This window comes from Lepisma saccharinum, chromosome 29 (assembly GCF_977018435.1).
Source record: "Lepisma saccharinum chromosome 29, izLepSacc3.1, whole genome shotgun sequence".
NCBI lineage: Eukaryota > Metazoa > Arthropoda > Insecta > Zygentoma > Lepismatidae > Lepisma > Lepisma saccharinum.
Genome location: NC_139257.1, coordinates 16963402 through 16980619, shown reverse-complemented (window position 1 = coordinate 16980619; position 17218 = coordinate 16963402). Strand labels below are relative to the sequence as shown.

The 17218-nt window shown below is 38.2% G+C and overlaps 1 protein-coding gene across 1 annotated transcript in view; it reads left to right on the top strand.

The window, feature by feature from the left end:
- Window positions 1-3469: 3469 nt before the first annotated feature.
- LOC145981640 (sodium-coupled monocarboxylate transporter 2-like) overlaps window positions 3470-17218 on the top strand; it is a 52413-nt gene continuing 38664 nt past the window's right edge. Inside the window, exons 1-3 of the mRNA XM_083115031.1 lie at window positions 3470-3554; window positions 7447-7660; window positions 13092-13251. Of these exons, the coding sequence (XP_082971157.1) occupies window positions 7461-7660; window positions 13092-13251 (360 nt within the window). The 5' untranslated portion in view covers window positions 3470-3554; window positions 7447-7460. The remainder of the gene's footprint in view (window positions 3555-7446; window positions 7661-13091; window positions 13252-17218) is intronic.

Genomic DNA, 17218 nt, shown 5'->3' with positions numbered 1-17218 from the left:
AAACTGCACTTGTCTGGTACATTTGACAAAAATATGGGCAAAAACCAACAGACACTTCACAGAGTTTACTTGTCAATGACTCCAAGACGTATCTTCACTGCATAAAGACGTCACACACTGATTTCCAAGCAACAATCACGTTCTACGAACAACAGCTGGAATATTCCATGGTCAGTACATGGCCATTAATCCAAAATAATTTAGGGTAAAAAAAGAAATTAATTTTATTCACAAATATATGAATTAGAAACAAATTAATTTCAGATTTCTCGTACAAGAGTCACACACGTCACCATAAAATCGCCCAAATGAAGAAGTCTTACTAAAAAAAAAAGTAAATGGGCAGGCCAACTGGCACGAATGGGAGAGTAAAGAAGAGTTTGCAGGATTCTTGTTGGGAAACCTGATGGTAAGAGACCTGTAGGAAGGCCAAGACGAAGATGGAGGGATAACGTTGAGAAGGACCTAAAGGAAATCGGTAAGGATGGAAAATTTGGATTGATCTTGCCCAGGAGAGGGACAGATGGAAGGCCTGTATTGCTGCTGCCTTGAACCCTCGGGTTTCAGAGGGCTAGAGAGCCGTAACTGCAATTATTTCCATGAAAAATCATAATGCTCTCTGTTGCCTGTACTAATGCCCCCTGTTACTGTTAATATAGTGACTGGATGTACGAATACAAAAAATGCGTAATTTTATCATATGGGGTGTAAGCAAATACATATAATTATCTTTATTATGATTAAAACTGTGTTTGTTTCTTATGCTAGAGACAGATCGTACAAAATAATTAATAATATAGATAATATAGATAGGCTACTGGAAAATACATTATTTACTCATGCTTACATTATAGATTAAAATTTGCGCCAAAGCATCGATTACTTTGTTAAACTTTTTTTTATTGTCATTTTCAGTTGAAAGTAAAGCCAGACCACTAAGAAGTTCTTGACTCATAGTACTGCGTAAATAGTTTTTTATAATTTTAAATTTAGAATCTATCTCTCTGCCTTTGCTTCTGTGAGAGGGCAGTAAGGTAGAGTCACTGACAATAAAAATGGGACACTTATATCCTGAAATACTGACTTCCGTGCACTGCGTTATGTGTGTTGCCTCTACGGCAATAGCAGAACTTCCTGTTAAAAGTTGCTATCGAAGCTGATCGCCGTTGAATTGGGCACAAATAACGCATTGGGGAAGCCAGTATTTTAGGATTTCGGTGTCCCGTTTTTATTGCCCGTGAGAACATGAAACAAGCCTTGCGTACATCAATATAACTGGAAGTGAGTGAACTATGTTGTGTGACAAGGAGGAAGAAGATGAGAACTCAAATGAAGTTTTGAAATGTTTTTGCAATGTTTTCAGGTTCTCTTCGAAGCTCAGTGTCTATGTATCTTGACAAAAGGAAGGTTGTATCACTTTATGTATGTGTACAACTCCTTTCACGCCTTTGAAACGATTGTCCAGTTGTGAGGAACTTGTGTTCATCATCATTTTCAATATTGATACGTCGAACCAGCTCTCTCGGTTGACAAGTCTTTGGGCATATTTTCATCATTTCAACAAATGTGATTCAAATGATCCCCGAAGCTCAGTCATTTCTAAGAGAGCGTTAGTGATCATATGCAGCCATATCAAGAAAGTCTGCTAATGACTTAGAAGTGATATTCATTTGATCAAAGACTTTACATAGAACAGTCAATAATAAAATAAAATTGAAATATTAAATTTTCCCATGAAGGTCTATAGCCCCTCTTCTTTCATTTGGGTTCCTGCTTGCTAATATTATACAAGAATAATCTTTCAAAACGTGACAAAACGTCCCTCTAAGAGCATGCACAACTTCATATCTTCCTACACTTCCTATCATATCTTCCAACGTTTTGAGAGTTGGATTGCGGCTTATTCCCTCTTCAAAATAAGTTACCAATAGAAATATACTTGATTGATTTGCTTTATTTTACTTCGTTTTTTGCCACTTTTGGCTAATTTGCGAAGATTGGGATAAGTGATGATATGATGAAATTGATGAATGGACACTTACACCCAGCCCAGGCCGGGATTCGAACCCGTTTACCCCTGGCGTCGTAGCGCGATGTGCTAAGCACTCCGCCACGGGGAGCGGTTAAATGAAATATAGACATCCTGAACTGTTTATAAAAACAAGGCTTTTAGAGTTACCTTTTTCAGCATTAAGAAAATTTAAATTAGGATTAACGCAATTTTGAGGTTCTTTTTGGTACGTACACTGATTTATCGGCGCACGCATAGAACTCGCCATGTTGAAAGTGGCACTACTTCCTTGCTGTTCACATGATTATTTTTAGAAAATAACCAATGTTATAAAATATCATTATGTACATAAATCTCTAAGCTCATTCAAAGTTACAATGCATATTCGTACAGAATGTTCACACTTATCTTGCCTTGCCATGTCACCAAGTTATTTTACGAAGTGCACTATATTTGGCGGTACAAAAATCGTTATTAGGATGCTTCTCAAAGTTTCCAACCGCAATAAATTTACGAACTTTCTTTGTCTTGTTTGATCATCATCATCAATATATTTATTGGACTTACAGCATTGCATATGGCTGTTTATGCCCATTATATATTTTATTTACATAAGATACAATTTAATAAAATCTACAAATAAATTTCAAATACACTCCCATCTATATCAAACCTTAGAAATATACATTACCATGTTATATCATTTTGTCTAAAAAAAATGCAAGTAAAATATATTCAATTCGCATGCAAAAAAGAAACCAAATTTATAGGAAATGATTACTGGTGCAAAGAGTTAACCATAAAGGTGAAGCAATAAGTACAAAAGAAAGAGGATTGGATTTAAAGTGAGACGTCATTTGCGGCAGCGTATCCCACACTACAAATTGGCCGTTGTTTTACTTTACGTAATGAATCCTGTAACAACGCTGGATTTTCGTGTGGATTATTTTACTTCTATGAGTTTGCAATGCTTTCTGCATGCACGTGGTTTTGTTTACAGAAGGTCTCAGGGTTGGTGATTTACACTTTATAATCTAACTGCAGCGGGCCAGTCTAACAAAAACACAAAATCAGGAAAATTCATTACAGCCCCCCCCCCTTTACCTCGGGGGCCCCAGCCTGGCTACTCGACTAAAAATATATTAAATGGTATAACAATTCATCCACCCAATTATGTTTCTTTTATCAGGGAATCGAACCCGGAACACCTGGCGTCGTAGCGCGCTGTGCTAAGCCCTCCGCCTCGGAGGTCAGCTAGCTTTGGCATTGTCGCAACACAAGTGAGACGAAGGTCAGGTCTACCTTATAAAGCAATATACAGTGCCTGTATTTACTTCCACACAAAACACTGATTAGGTTTCAGTTCTGTTTCGTGCAAAGTCGTGCATTCACGATGACTTTTCGTTCTGAATGCACTAATTTATGACAAAGCTTAGGTGTCACAAATCTTCTGTTTGGGAACTTAAGTCTGCCTTTAGTATTCTGTAAAGTTCTCCAAAGTTCGTTCTCTTCCTAGCTCCGACAGGACTACATACACTTATAGGTGAGCATCATTAACATTACTTTTGATATTCAACACTGTAATAGAATCTCTTGAGAGTTTGATTTTTCTATTAAGTCCGCTTTATGCACAGATTGTGTTTGATTGATTTGTTTTATTTTACTGCCACTTTTGGCTATTCGCGAAGATGAGGATGAGTGATGATATGAAATTGATGAAGGGTCAATGGCTGTGAGACCAGACGGCAGAGCCTCGTTAGTCTGCAAAATTAGGTCCACAACGCGAAAGACAGGATGGCATTGGGGTGTCTTCAGAAAATATCACAACGTGCACCCCGACACTGGCGTATGCAGAAGGGGGCTGAAGGGGCTACAGCCCCTCCAGAAATTTTTAGAAAATTAAAAATCAAATGAAGGCAGTAAATGAAGCAGTAAAAAAACTTAAAATAGCCCCCGATAACTATTTTTGTGTTTGAATAGCTTGTAAAACGAAGGTTTAAAATGATACTTGGAGCTCATATCTCATGAAAATAAAACACCAACAAAGGGGTATCGTAGAAATTGATTTTCAGCGATGCATTCTATGATCCAAGCAAATATTTGATCTCATTCTGTTCAGTAAAGGTTGACTTCGCACTGAACCCACGTCCACATTCAGCTGTAGATCTTCATGCAATTTAATTTGAATTCTTGAGTGAGGGGGAAATGTGTTTTGGATTTTCTTTGTAGATGTGAAAATCTTTAACTTGTAATGCACACATGCTATGGCTTACATTAAAGTTCACCTGACATGTCTCCATAAAACACACGTTTTTAATCATCTAAATGCCACCATGTGTGTGCATTTAATAGGACTACATGTGAAAAGAGACCTAATTCTTCAAACCGGCTATTTATATTGTTCACCAAAAATTGAAGAAAATGCATTTGAATGTCTGGTTTTCTTCTAACTCCTGATATACCGCCCTCCTAGACGGTAAATTCATCGTTTTCAATGTTTCAAGAGTAGAGGTGTTAATTTCTTGCTTTCGGCCGACCCGCGTTAGAACATCGCGCTACGACACCGTCCCGGGTTCGAATCCCGGCCTGGGCATGGATGTCTGCGAGTGTCCATTCATCAATTATCAATCAATTTTTTTTTCTATACTCTAAGAACTGAAGTATTTCGGTTTTACAGATACAATGGTAATACTTCCAGTACTTGTAGAGAGTCTTAAAATATAGCAAATGCCTTCATAAATAACTACTTTGTCAAATGTTTTACAAATCCTTCGAAGCTGAACCTGCCATGAGTCGATCGGAGACCATCTCGCCTTATTCTTTTTAAGAAGCAACAGTATATCTCAACAAGCGCTCGAAACACCAGAAGTCTGAAGAAATACCTAATACATGGCATCTAAAAGAGACAGTCAGGGCTGACAACTTTTCAAAAACATTGGATTGGCTCAAACACTTGAATTATAAGTTCACAAAAAATCATAAATTATTGGGTATGCTCAGGCACCACGGGCCCACATAAATTAGCGCCACTATACACAGTCGCCATAAATCGCGTAACGAAATTTTTGTATTTAGCTATGGCGTTCGACAGAAACACCATAATTACAATATAGTTTTCAAGTGGTCTGGTTGAAATGTGTCATTCCTAACCAGACATTTGTTGGTTCTAAATGGAGAGGGATCCCTCCTATCCCCTTATCAAATCGCACCCTGAATTAAAATGAATGAATAGATGCAGGTTTGTTCACTACTTTCAAATGACAACAAACTTCTGTTTTCCGTTCCATCATATTCGAAATGAGCAAATGACCATAAATTCTAGAAAATAAAGATAAAAATGTGTCAATGTAAACTTTCGGTTAAAAAAACAGGAAATCCGTCTATGCTCTTCTAAAATAGAATTTTCCGTATTAGAATATCATTATATACATACACACACGAATTTTGTACCTCCCAGATGAAAAATGTTCCTGTGACAGTGAACGAACCTTCCAAGTTCAGAAGTTCACACCCCCCCTGAAAAAATCCTGCGTACGCCAGTGCACCCAGATGGGCTAATCGAGACTGGACCTACAGTTTGTGAGAACCATGTGCCTCTACCGGGAATCGAACCCTGCACCCCTTGACTCAGAAAAGGATGAGCAATTGTGATAAAAAAAGTCGCGGGCAGAATCAATCCTAGAAATATTAGTTTTAGAAGCCATGGTCCATATAGGGGAATAGTCAGGGATAGGTGTGATATAAAAAATTTAAAATATGTTAACGGATGATTGGTTTTGGATTTCAGTACGGTTAGGCAACCATACATTCTTTAGAACGAGGAAGTGGTGGCCATTTTAAGGACCTGGACTAACTCACTATGTCACTGGTCCTAGGCTATGGAGGTAGGGAGAAGAGGCTGATTCTTGACGTCTTCAAGGCAACCACGTTGCCATCCCAACAGTAGTCAGGTTGCAAACTTATAAGAAATCAGGTTGCCAACTTCTAAGAAATCAGGTTGCCAACTTCTAAGAAATCAGGTTGCCAACTTCTAAGAAATCAGGTTGCAAACTTATAAGAATTCAGGTTGCCAACTTCTAAGAAATCAGGTTGCCAACTCCTAAGAATTCAGGTTGCAAACTTATAAGAATTCAGGTTGCCAACTTCTAAGAAATCAGGTTGCCAACTCCTAAGAATTCAGGTTGCAAACTTATAAGAATTCAGGTTGCAAACTTCTAAGAAATCAGGTTGCCAACTCCTAAGAAATCAGGTTGCCAACTCCTAAGAATTCAGGTTGCCAACTCCTAAGAATTCAGGTTGCCAACTCCTAAAAATACAGGTTGCCAACTCCTAAAAATACAGGTTGCCAACTCCTAAAAATACAGGTTGCCGACTTCTAAGAATTCAGGTTGCCAACTCCTAAGATTTCAGGTTGCCAACTTCAGAATCGCCATTATCTTCAGTAATTTACTTTCTAGGCTTCAGGCTTTGCAGATAGCATAGCTAGCCCAGAATATACGCTCCTGGTACAATCACTGGCATACGTAGGATTTTCTTTTTTCGGGAGGGACTGGAATTGTAAAGTGAATGGATAATACATAGCTTCGTTCTAGGGGGTGGGATACCCAATATGATATTTCGTATATTTGGAGCCTTTTTATCTATTAAAGATTGTACTTTAAGACAAGAATGGCAATGGGGTAATTGCATTTACACTTTACGTTTTTTTTATTTTCTAGTTCTTAACGGATTTCAATTTGAAATGTTGGATTTTCTCAAAATTTCGGGAGAGGCTGTAGCCCCATCAGATCTCCCCTGCGTACGCCAGTGGGTATGATTGGAGCACATCTTATTCGTCTCTTTTTTGCCAGTTCTGCAGCTCTTTGCTTTGGCACCCCGACTGCATTGTAATCAAGGGATCCCGTGTTCGATGCACATAGTACCTTTCGAGGCCCATACTGGTTCGGATCCCACCTTTAACTGTAGGTCCAGGCCCGATTTGCCTTTCTGTACATAAAGTGGACTTAAAACAGCAACAGCTGCTTTGGCGCCCGCCTGATCCCTGCTTAGTAATTCCTGCACGAAAATCATAACTGACTGCTTAATGTTTCCTTTCAGACGGCAAGCGTTCGTTCTCTTTATAAGCGAAGAGCTCAATTCGTTCTGTATGTCTGGCATAGATTCAAGCGAATGATTAAACATTGAATAGCCCTCAATCAATTTATCCCGTACTAAAGCAGCCAGACCAGACAGGAGCTGCGGTGTGTGACAAACCAACTCACTTAATTTGCCTTTGCATACTTCAGAAATATCGCTGTTCAACGGTTTTGCTTTCCAATTCTCGCTAGTTAATCTTATTCTGTGCCATTCTACATACACACACACACACGCACGCACGCTGAACGGATGATTAGAATAAAAAATGATATTGGAATTACGTAACCGATTCATTTCAGTGTAGTCAGCAGCCATGGACGTGCCAGAGAAAGATGTGAGCTCCCTTCGCTTCGGATGGTTGGATTACACCGTGTTCGTCGGGATGCTGGTCATCTCGTCCCTCATAGGAATCTACTATGGATGCTTCGGTGGGAAACAAAAGACTGCCAGCGAGTTCCTCATGGGCAACAGACAGATGCCTATTTTCCCCATAGCCATGTCTCTCTGTGCAAGGTAAGGTAATAATTTTGCTATTTCTTCACGTACTATTGGCGAAGATGAGTGCCTTAAAGAGGATGACAATACCTGTATGTGTGGACTTTTTTTTACAGATTGTACATTGGGGGAAGGGAGAAAAACATTATTTTTTCCCAAAAAATAGTGCTGCCCCTTAAAAAAACTGCTTCAATCTGACGTTATCGTTCTTGCGGCGACCTTTTACCAGTCTTGCCTTATGAAATGCAATTATATGGATGGAAGCATATTTGTTCCTATAAGAGCGTTGCCCCCTCCCCTCCCAAAAAATACTCCTTTAGTTTCAATAATTAACAAATTAATGTGTTAAATACATATACAGTGTCCCAAAATAGTGTTTTCACTCTTTGAACGTTAATAATGGGAACACTAATAAAAGCAAGTGTGAACTTTTTTGCGAAAGTTATAGACGTTCATTGGCAGCAATACTTTGTCTGCAACGGTATACAGTCCAACCAGGGAAGACAAAACTACCTGGAAAGGTCCATTCCAAACGCGAGAGGGGAAGCACGTAGAAGCAACACCCAATCTACGCTGTGATATTTCGTTTATATGGATTTGCTTGCTTTCATTTTCATTCTGAACCCTTCCATAACTTGAAACATATCTCTACTAACTTCATTGATGTATCCACAACCAGGGGTGCCCATCCCCCCAAATTCATGTCATGCGTCCCCCCAGATCATATCACTCGCGCCTTCAAACCATATCGTAATCCGCACAAAGTATTTAATTACGACAGGGTGTCTACCGAAAGTAACTTTCTTCTTAGCTTTACTCAACACTATACTTGATCTGCCCCTCGTCCATAAACAGGGGTGCCCATCACTCATGACCACCCCTAAAATCGTTCATCATTATCGAGAATATTGCTTGACTTGTAATGCAGCTATAGTATAAAAACTTCACATTCACCTCATTAAAGCGCCAAACACGCATCCTAGGAAGAGAGGATTGCGAGCGAAGCGAGCAAGAAATTTTTACATTCAAATATTTGCAGGCCTTCAAGAATATTAATTTAATGGCGTGTCAATACTTTCTTAGGATCCCGAGATATTTAGTCTTTTCCAGCTTCTCCTTTGGCACGTTCGGGGTCGAAAACGTGTGGATACCATATCGCTAAATACAGTCTCCAAAATTCAATGTTCGAACTCTCTCTCCACTACAGAAAACCATTGACAATCTAAGATTTAACACTCTATTAGGAGCTTTCTATCTCCCCCTTTAAATTTAATACTCAATCCATCCCCCAAAATTTCCACGCCAATTTTAAACTTACTGTTAATATTGAAGAGTAGATATTGCCTCCTCCAAAAAATTAATTCTCAGTCTCCACACCAGAATTTGCGCAACAATCTAAGGCAATTATAATACACAAGAATTGGATACCCCCTCAATTTAATGCTCAATACCCCTCTAACTAAAATATCTAGAGTTGGATACTGTCCCCTCCAAAGTTTAGTTCAGAATCCCCCCCAGAACTCACGTGTCAAATAAGGCCTAATATGTAAGAGTTGGATATTTCTCCACCCCCACCCCCTTCGATAATACCCTTAAACACTTTCTTTTCAGGGCCTCCCCAATGACGCAGAGGTAGCGGCCTTGTAATCTAGGAGTCTCGGGTTCGATACCCGGTGGAGGCACATAGTGGTTCGGATCCCACTTTAAACTGTAGGTGCAGTCCCGATTAGCCTTTCTGTACTAAAGTGGACTTAAAATAACAATTCAATCAATCACTTTCTTTTCTTCGTCTAATGGAATAAATATGGTGCGTTTAAAGTGTAAAATTTTTACATATATGTTGGAAAAAGATATAAATGTTCAATTTTATATTATTTTAAGGAAAAAAAATCCCCCCCCCCAAAAAAAATCTCGATGGCGCAACCTGCGCCATAATTCCTCCCTGTGGGCACCCCTGTCCACAGGAAACGATTTTCACGGAACACTTATCTTTCCAAAATGTCATTGGTGCCACAGACCTCCAGGTACCAGACCGGAAACGTAAGCCTTTCTATATGGGCCAAACATTTCGTGGAGAGGGGGGATACTATCATGGCGGCGAGCATACTTTCATATTTCTACTTGCAACAACTATTTTGAAGATTGTGAGTCATTGCACCTCTCAAGATTGTAATTGTTAAGTTTACTAAGAAGTATATAACTCTACATATTACACTCCACAAGTGAGTGCAAATAATTTATTCACAAGAATGAAAACTTAACAAGCTCTAATGTGCATCTCCGCCATATTTCTAGCCCCAGGATTATGCACGGCTTCAAACAAAAGCTCATTGTTTTCAGTCTGTAATTAAGAGGTATGTGATTTCTGCCGTCACCCCTATTTTGACAGTGAACAAGTCCAGTTGGCGCATGCGCACTTCTGTCCATGGTTTCGGCTAAGGCAGCCGGACTATAGAATAGATCAAATCAACAAACAGCATACATGGTTTCCACAGGAAGGAAAGCACAGGTAGTGTTAATCATAGGCGTGCGCACGGGGGGCAAGGGGGGGGGGGCAATTGCCCCCTAATCATGGATGTCCGCAGTTTTTTTTTTCACGGTGGGACAAGCAAGGTATTTTTCCATGGGGCATATTATCCCGATAATAGTGTTGCTCTCTCAAAAAACACCACTTCAATTTGAAATAATCGCATTAATATAAATTACTATGACTAAAATCAAATTATACTTTTATTTTGACATTAGATTTCTAAGGGGGATGTGTGGCCACCCTTACCACCCTCCCTTCTAGACGTCCATGTCCCCCCTACATTATTGTACTTTCACCTAGAAATTTAGTGGAGAGGAATCTTACCGCCATTATTAAACGATATTTTACTCTTTAAGAAAATTAAGTATTTTCAAGCCGATTAAAGTTCAAGGCAACTACGGGGGAAGGGAGCGCAGTGGCGTAACCACAGGGGTGCAATGGGCATTGCCTGTCTCCAACCTTGAACGGAAATCAATTCTAGGAAGCAAGCGGGGCAAACATTGAGGTAAAAGAAAGCAAGGCAAGTAGAATCTAAGAGTAGCAGGACAAAAGGATACTCAAGATGGAATTTGTTTTCGCGTCTTTCTTGCATTATTTCTTCCAGACGGCTAAGAGCACCTGCAGGGGGACACAGAGGGGGAATTGCTCCCATCGATATCAAATTTTATACAAATAAAAGTACATTTCGTAAAATTTTCTTGCTCGCTTCGTTCGCAATATCTCATTTTCTTACAGTCTTGTCAAATTCAGTGGATGCTGTTGTGGCCCATGAAATTTTTTGTGCCATATTAAATCAATATTGTTTTCAGTTTGCAAAAATTTGGACCTAAAAATTATATATGCTCATACAATGAAACTAAAACAGTGAAATAAAATGAGGTTTAAATCTTTCCCGACTGAAGTTTCATCAAGGCTTTTGCCCCCCCCCCCCTCCCTAATCAGAGGGGCTGCGCTCGCCTATGGTGTCAATCGCATGTTTCGGGTTATCCAGTGACCATGGCTTTTTGGGGAACACATTGTCCTTCAGTTTCCCAGAAGTAGAAATCTAACGGTGATAAAATTGAGAGATCTTACATTGCTCAAAATAAAAATTGCTCACCTCTGCCACACTTTGGGTACACGAATGCCTACCGCCTGGTGGGCGATGATGAAACTAAAAACAACAGAATGCCTACACATGCTCACACACACACACTCAAAGTAGATGTTGCAGCTTCAAATACAAGAAGTCCAGTCAAGTTATCTTTAATAGTTTCTCCATTATAAAAATTCAAAGATGCTCACTCTAAACACTATTATGGGACACACTGTATATGATGTTAAGCTTTCAATCATTTCCCAGGAGTATAGCACATCTCCCCTCTTCTGGACACTCAAGCCAGATGTATTCCATCTTCGGTCAATCAATAAACAATGCATATCCATACGTCACAAAGGTTAATAAAAAATGAATCACGATAAATTGTTATAACTACATATAGAACCGAGACGGGCTTGTAAGATCAGACTCTTCGATACTATCGAGACAAGATCAAGACACTGCGAAGTATAATTCCTGGCTACAATTGTTACTTTTCCACGACATTATATTTAATTATTAATATAAACTTTTCCATATTTCCAAACTATTTTAGTTATTCAAATTCAAATGATTTTTCGGCGATGTTTAGCTTAAGTCTGCTCTCATACTTAATGCAATTGTTCATATAAACACACACACGAACAGAATAAATGCACATAGAAATATATACAATTATATGTAACTGTAGGATATAGTCAATGCTTGATGATGATGTGTAATGTCCAGGTCATTATCTATGCTGACATAGGTCAATGAATGCTTCTAATTGTAAATACCATAATTGAAAAGTACGAAATAATAGACAGGTACAACAAACAGTGTAAGAAAAGCACATGCCTTACGAAAGACAGCTGTTTGACTAAAGTGTAAATCACCAACCCTGAGACCTTATGTAAACAAACCGTCTCACCGAATCGATGTACAACTCCGTGACAGACCTTCCCGCACGCATAGAACTCGCCATGTTGTAAGTGGCACTACTTCCTTGCTGTTCACATGATTATTTTTAGAAAATAACCAATGTTATAAAATATCATTATGTGCACAAATCTCTAAGCTCATTCAAAGTTACAATGCATATTCCTACAGAATGTTCACACTTATCTTGCCTTGCCATGTCACCAAGTTATTTTACGAAGTGCACTATATTTGGCGGAACAAAAATCGTTATTAGGATATTTGTCAAAGTTTCCAACCGCAATAAATTTACGAACTTTCTTTGTCTTGTTTTGATCACCATCATTTATTGGATTTACAGCATTGCATATGGCTGTTTATGCCCATTATATATTTTATTTACATAAGATACAATTTACATAAAATCTTCAAACAAATTTCAAATACACTCTTATCTATATCAAACCTTAGAAATATACATTACCATGTTATATCATTTTGTCTAGAAAATGCAAGTAAAATATATTCAATTCGCATGCAAGAAAGAAGCCAAATTTATGGGAAATGATTACTGGTGCAAAGAGGTAACCATAAAGGTGAAGCAATAAGTACAAAAGAAAGAGCATTGGGTTTAAAGTGAGACGTCATTTGCGGCAGCGTATCCCATACTACAAATTGGCCGTTGTTTTACCTTACGTAATGAATCCTGTAACAACGCTGGATTTTCGTGTGGATTGGTGATTTGAACTTTAGTAGTAAATTCTTAATTGAGCTTGGCACCATTGCGTGGAAACATAGCTCAAATCACGTTCCACTTGACACTATTCTTAAGAATGAACAAAGTATAGGACTTCCAGACAAGATCTCACTACAACAAAGTGCAATAGTCACACCAATATAGAGTGTCAAAATTTTGTTGCTTAGCAATACAATCTTTGCAGTTTCACTTCAAGTGTTATGATGCTGGGTACTACAGCCGAGGTGTATTCATACGGATCGCAATACTTCATCGCCATCGTCGGCTTCGTGTTAGCAGGGGAGGTCATCTGCTTCATCTACATGCCCATCTTCTACAACCTCAAGCTCACATCTACCTACGAGGTAAGGAAGTTTGCATATGTGAAGATAGTTCATAGGCTGAGCAAAATGGGGCCATTGCCCTCCTCCCTCCTTGTTTACAAGTCTTAGGCGGAAGCATTTCCTTTGACATTTTTGCTACCATAAATGCTATGTAGCACGGAAGCATTGCATGTAACATTTAGTTTAGCTCTTACGATTGCAGTGTATGGGTGTGTTTCACCTACGTCACAAACTGTTGCATTATGGGATCGAACAGCCATGATGGAGGCCAGTTCTTGTAAACGTAGAATTCGAGCCAGCGGGGGGATTTGACCCTTGTTTACAATAGTGCATTGTTCACTCGGTTGAATAATTATCGGCTTTTAAAAATGTGAAGTGATACATTGTTTACATATTACGCGGCTTCCATTAGATCTGCACTCGTGACCTAGAGGTCGTTTCTGATTGGTTATGCTACGAACATTGCTAAGGAAATGGGACGGATCCTATCCTTGAGAAATTCCATGAAATATGCCATAAGAATTTTAACTTTACACATTAGCATTTTGATCATGGTAGAAATATTAGGAAACATGCTTTCGTCTAAAGGGAGGTTAATTAGCGCAAGGAAGTTAATGACGTAAAACTTCTGAAAAACGGCCTCAAGATTATTTACAAATATCCCATACATTTTTAATGACCTACAAAGTTACTTTAGATATTAAACTGTGAGCTTCCTTTGTAAATATGAGCATTGTATAGTGGATCCATGATTATTGCCTTGCAAATTGTCCATCACCATGTTCGTGCACTTTATTTGACCCAATAACATCTTCAAGAATTAAAAGAAAACTCAAAACAAGCTATTGACAACTTCTGCACCCGCATACATAAACATCCACCGCTTAAAAACACATGGGATGCAAAAGAAAAATTAATGAAAGTAGTCATGGACAATTTGCACGGTAATACTCAATTATAACACCATTAAGCCTTGTTTCCATGACATGAAAAACTCAATATGGTGACCAAGGCAAAAGTAATGTTAGGCGAATTGTCCATCACAATTTTCATTCAGTCTCTTTTACACAATGTGATGATCATGAATTGAAATAAAAACTTCAATAAGTAGAGGTTCATATCAACAGAATTCCATTACTTAAAACACAGGCTGTAGAATAAAAAAAATGGACGAAAATAGTGATGGACAATTTGCCTACTATTATCTTTACCGTTAGCTGTACATGACTGCACACATCCTGTGCCTTATGATAAATAGTTTTTGATACGGTTGTGCAGTGGGATGCATGAGTATTACCGTGCAAATTGTCCACAAGCTGTTGACAACTTCTCCACCAGCATACATAAAAACCCATCGCTTAAAAACACATAGGATGCTTCTTCTCCTTCTCCCAGTCAACACACTAACGTTGCCACAACGTTGTATGAATGTTGTATTTATGATGAATGTTGTATGTAGTGGAACAACGTTGTGGTAACGTTGCCACAACGTTGTATGCTTGTTGTATTTATGATGAATGTTGTATGTAGGGGAACAACGTTGTGGTAACGTTGCCACAACGTTGTATGCTTGTTGTATTTATGATGAATGTTGTATGTAGGGGAACAACATTGTGATAACGTTGCATCAACGTTACAAAAAAACATTCCACTGAATACGCTTTAGTTTGGATGATGACCACCATGAGCGCCACAAGCGTCAGATCGGAGTGTTTTGTTTAATCTGAATTTGTGTGTGCACTGGCCACCAAACCTTATATTTCCTACAGCGTACACTAGATGGCAGTGCGACTCAAATGCAAATCAAACATAACTTTTAGTAATACAAATAAGGATACTTTCGATTGTAATTAGTGAAAAAAATGTGTTTTATTATCCTTCGAAGGATGTGTGAATATTGAAGTTTTTAAGGAAGATCAGAAAATGAAATGTGTTGAATACAAGTGAAACTCCCATGATAAATATTTTTATTCCAGACTATATAATCAAGAGCTAAGTGCTGCAAAAAAAACAAAAACTGATTACCAGGTGTAGTTAGTGATTGGTTAATTCATGAAAATCTCCAGACTAACAATTTCCTATTTTGGTGGAGCAGGAACAGTTTTTATAATATGTAAAGAGAAACTGTGACGCATATGTATTATATACAAAAATGGCTTGGCAAGATTGCTAATAGCTTACCATGCGAAATAACCATATTTTAAATATGCATTGTTATATTCGTAAATTACACAGGCAGCAAGGTAATGTTGCAAAAAAGTTGTGGCAACGTTAACCCCTGACATACGTAACGTTGCTACATAATGTTCAGTATATGTTGTGACAACGTTGTCAACCAACGTTGCAGCAACGTTGAAAAAAATGACCCTTAAACGTTGACACAACGTTTTCACAACGTTGTATCAACATACACTCAACGTTGTAACAACGTTAGGTATGTTAGGGGCTAACGTTGCCACAACGTTGTGGTAACATTACCTTGTTGACTGGGCTTCTTCTTTTTTTTGACGCTATCAACTGTTAGTCGATTTAGTCATCTTTCTGAGTGTTTTGCAAAATATATTTAGTCCACTATGCACTTATTTTTCACAAGAATGAAAAAACAGAACACACACACACACACACAGATATATATATATATATATATATATATATATATATATATATATATATATATATATCGTCAAATTACATCTTCTTGCATATCCATAAAGAAGCCATATGGTGGGAGGAATGGGATCCGTGAGCAGGGCAGTTAGAGATGTAGGGAATGAAACTCCATGGCGACGCAAACCATTAATTTATCTCGTTCTCTGTCGAAATTAGGACATTGTAAAAAGAGATGTGTGGCATCCTTATTAACTTCTCCACATGTGCAGGCTTGTTTTGTTGTAATATGTAATCGTGCAAAATGATCATTAGTGCGAACATGACCTGTACGTAGACGTATTATAAGAATAATAACTGATCTTGGAAGATTATATGAGTAGTACCAAGGTTTATTTTGTGAATGTTCTGCAAACCATTTATATGTATTGCCCGCGGTTTGAAATTATTCCATACACCACTGTTTCCATTTATCTTGAAGTTTATATTTAACTCTTGGGAGAAGATCCGTGTATGGAAGTCTCGCAAGCAGTGGCGGCTGGCAGCTAGTATGATGGGTAGTGCCAACGTGATCAAGAAATCGAAAAAATTTCGCTATCATATGTCATAGAAATCTAATGACAGAGGTAATTTTAATGGAACTTTGTTTACTAAAATTGCAGACAAAAATTCAGATTTCCTAAGATTGGTTTATTTTACTTCACATTTGTACTGCTTTTGGCTTATCGCGAAGATGAGGATGAGTGAACACTCACAAATAACACCGATGCCCAGGCCGAGATTCGAACCCGCAATCCCTGGCGTCGTAGCATGCTGTGCGGAGGTCCGCCAGAGATTCTAGGAAATAAATGCTACTATTAAAATTTCGTCGCCTGTCACTTTTACCATTTTTTTAATATTTTTAAATAGAATTGATGTTTAAATCTGGCGTGGGACAGTCAAGTTGTTTAACTTTTAATTTAATATCGTGTAGTACTTTGGAAAACGGTATATGTAATAATCCTCTAATCTGACTCATCTTTACTATCTTCCTTTCACACACTATCGGACACTTTCACTTCGCTAAAAAGAAAAACACTGAACAATTAGAGAACAGAGTCGATCACGGTATTCTCGCCTTGCTTTGTTTATAATTTGCAACCCCAGCACGGCAGACGGTACATTAAGAATCGGTGTTACTAACAACTGAAATATGATTATCTGCTAAATGAACTGTAGGTCTACAATTTTTAGAATTCAATGTAAGAAATTGAATTGTATCTCCAAGTGAAATTCTTATACTGATAGATTTTCGGTGTGATTTTTTACAAATATTAAAGTAAAAAATCCCCTGGTGATGTGAATTCCCTTTGATATTTAGGCAATTCTTTTGTACAGAAAA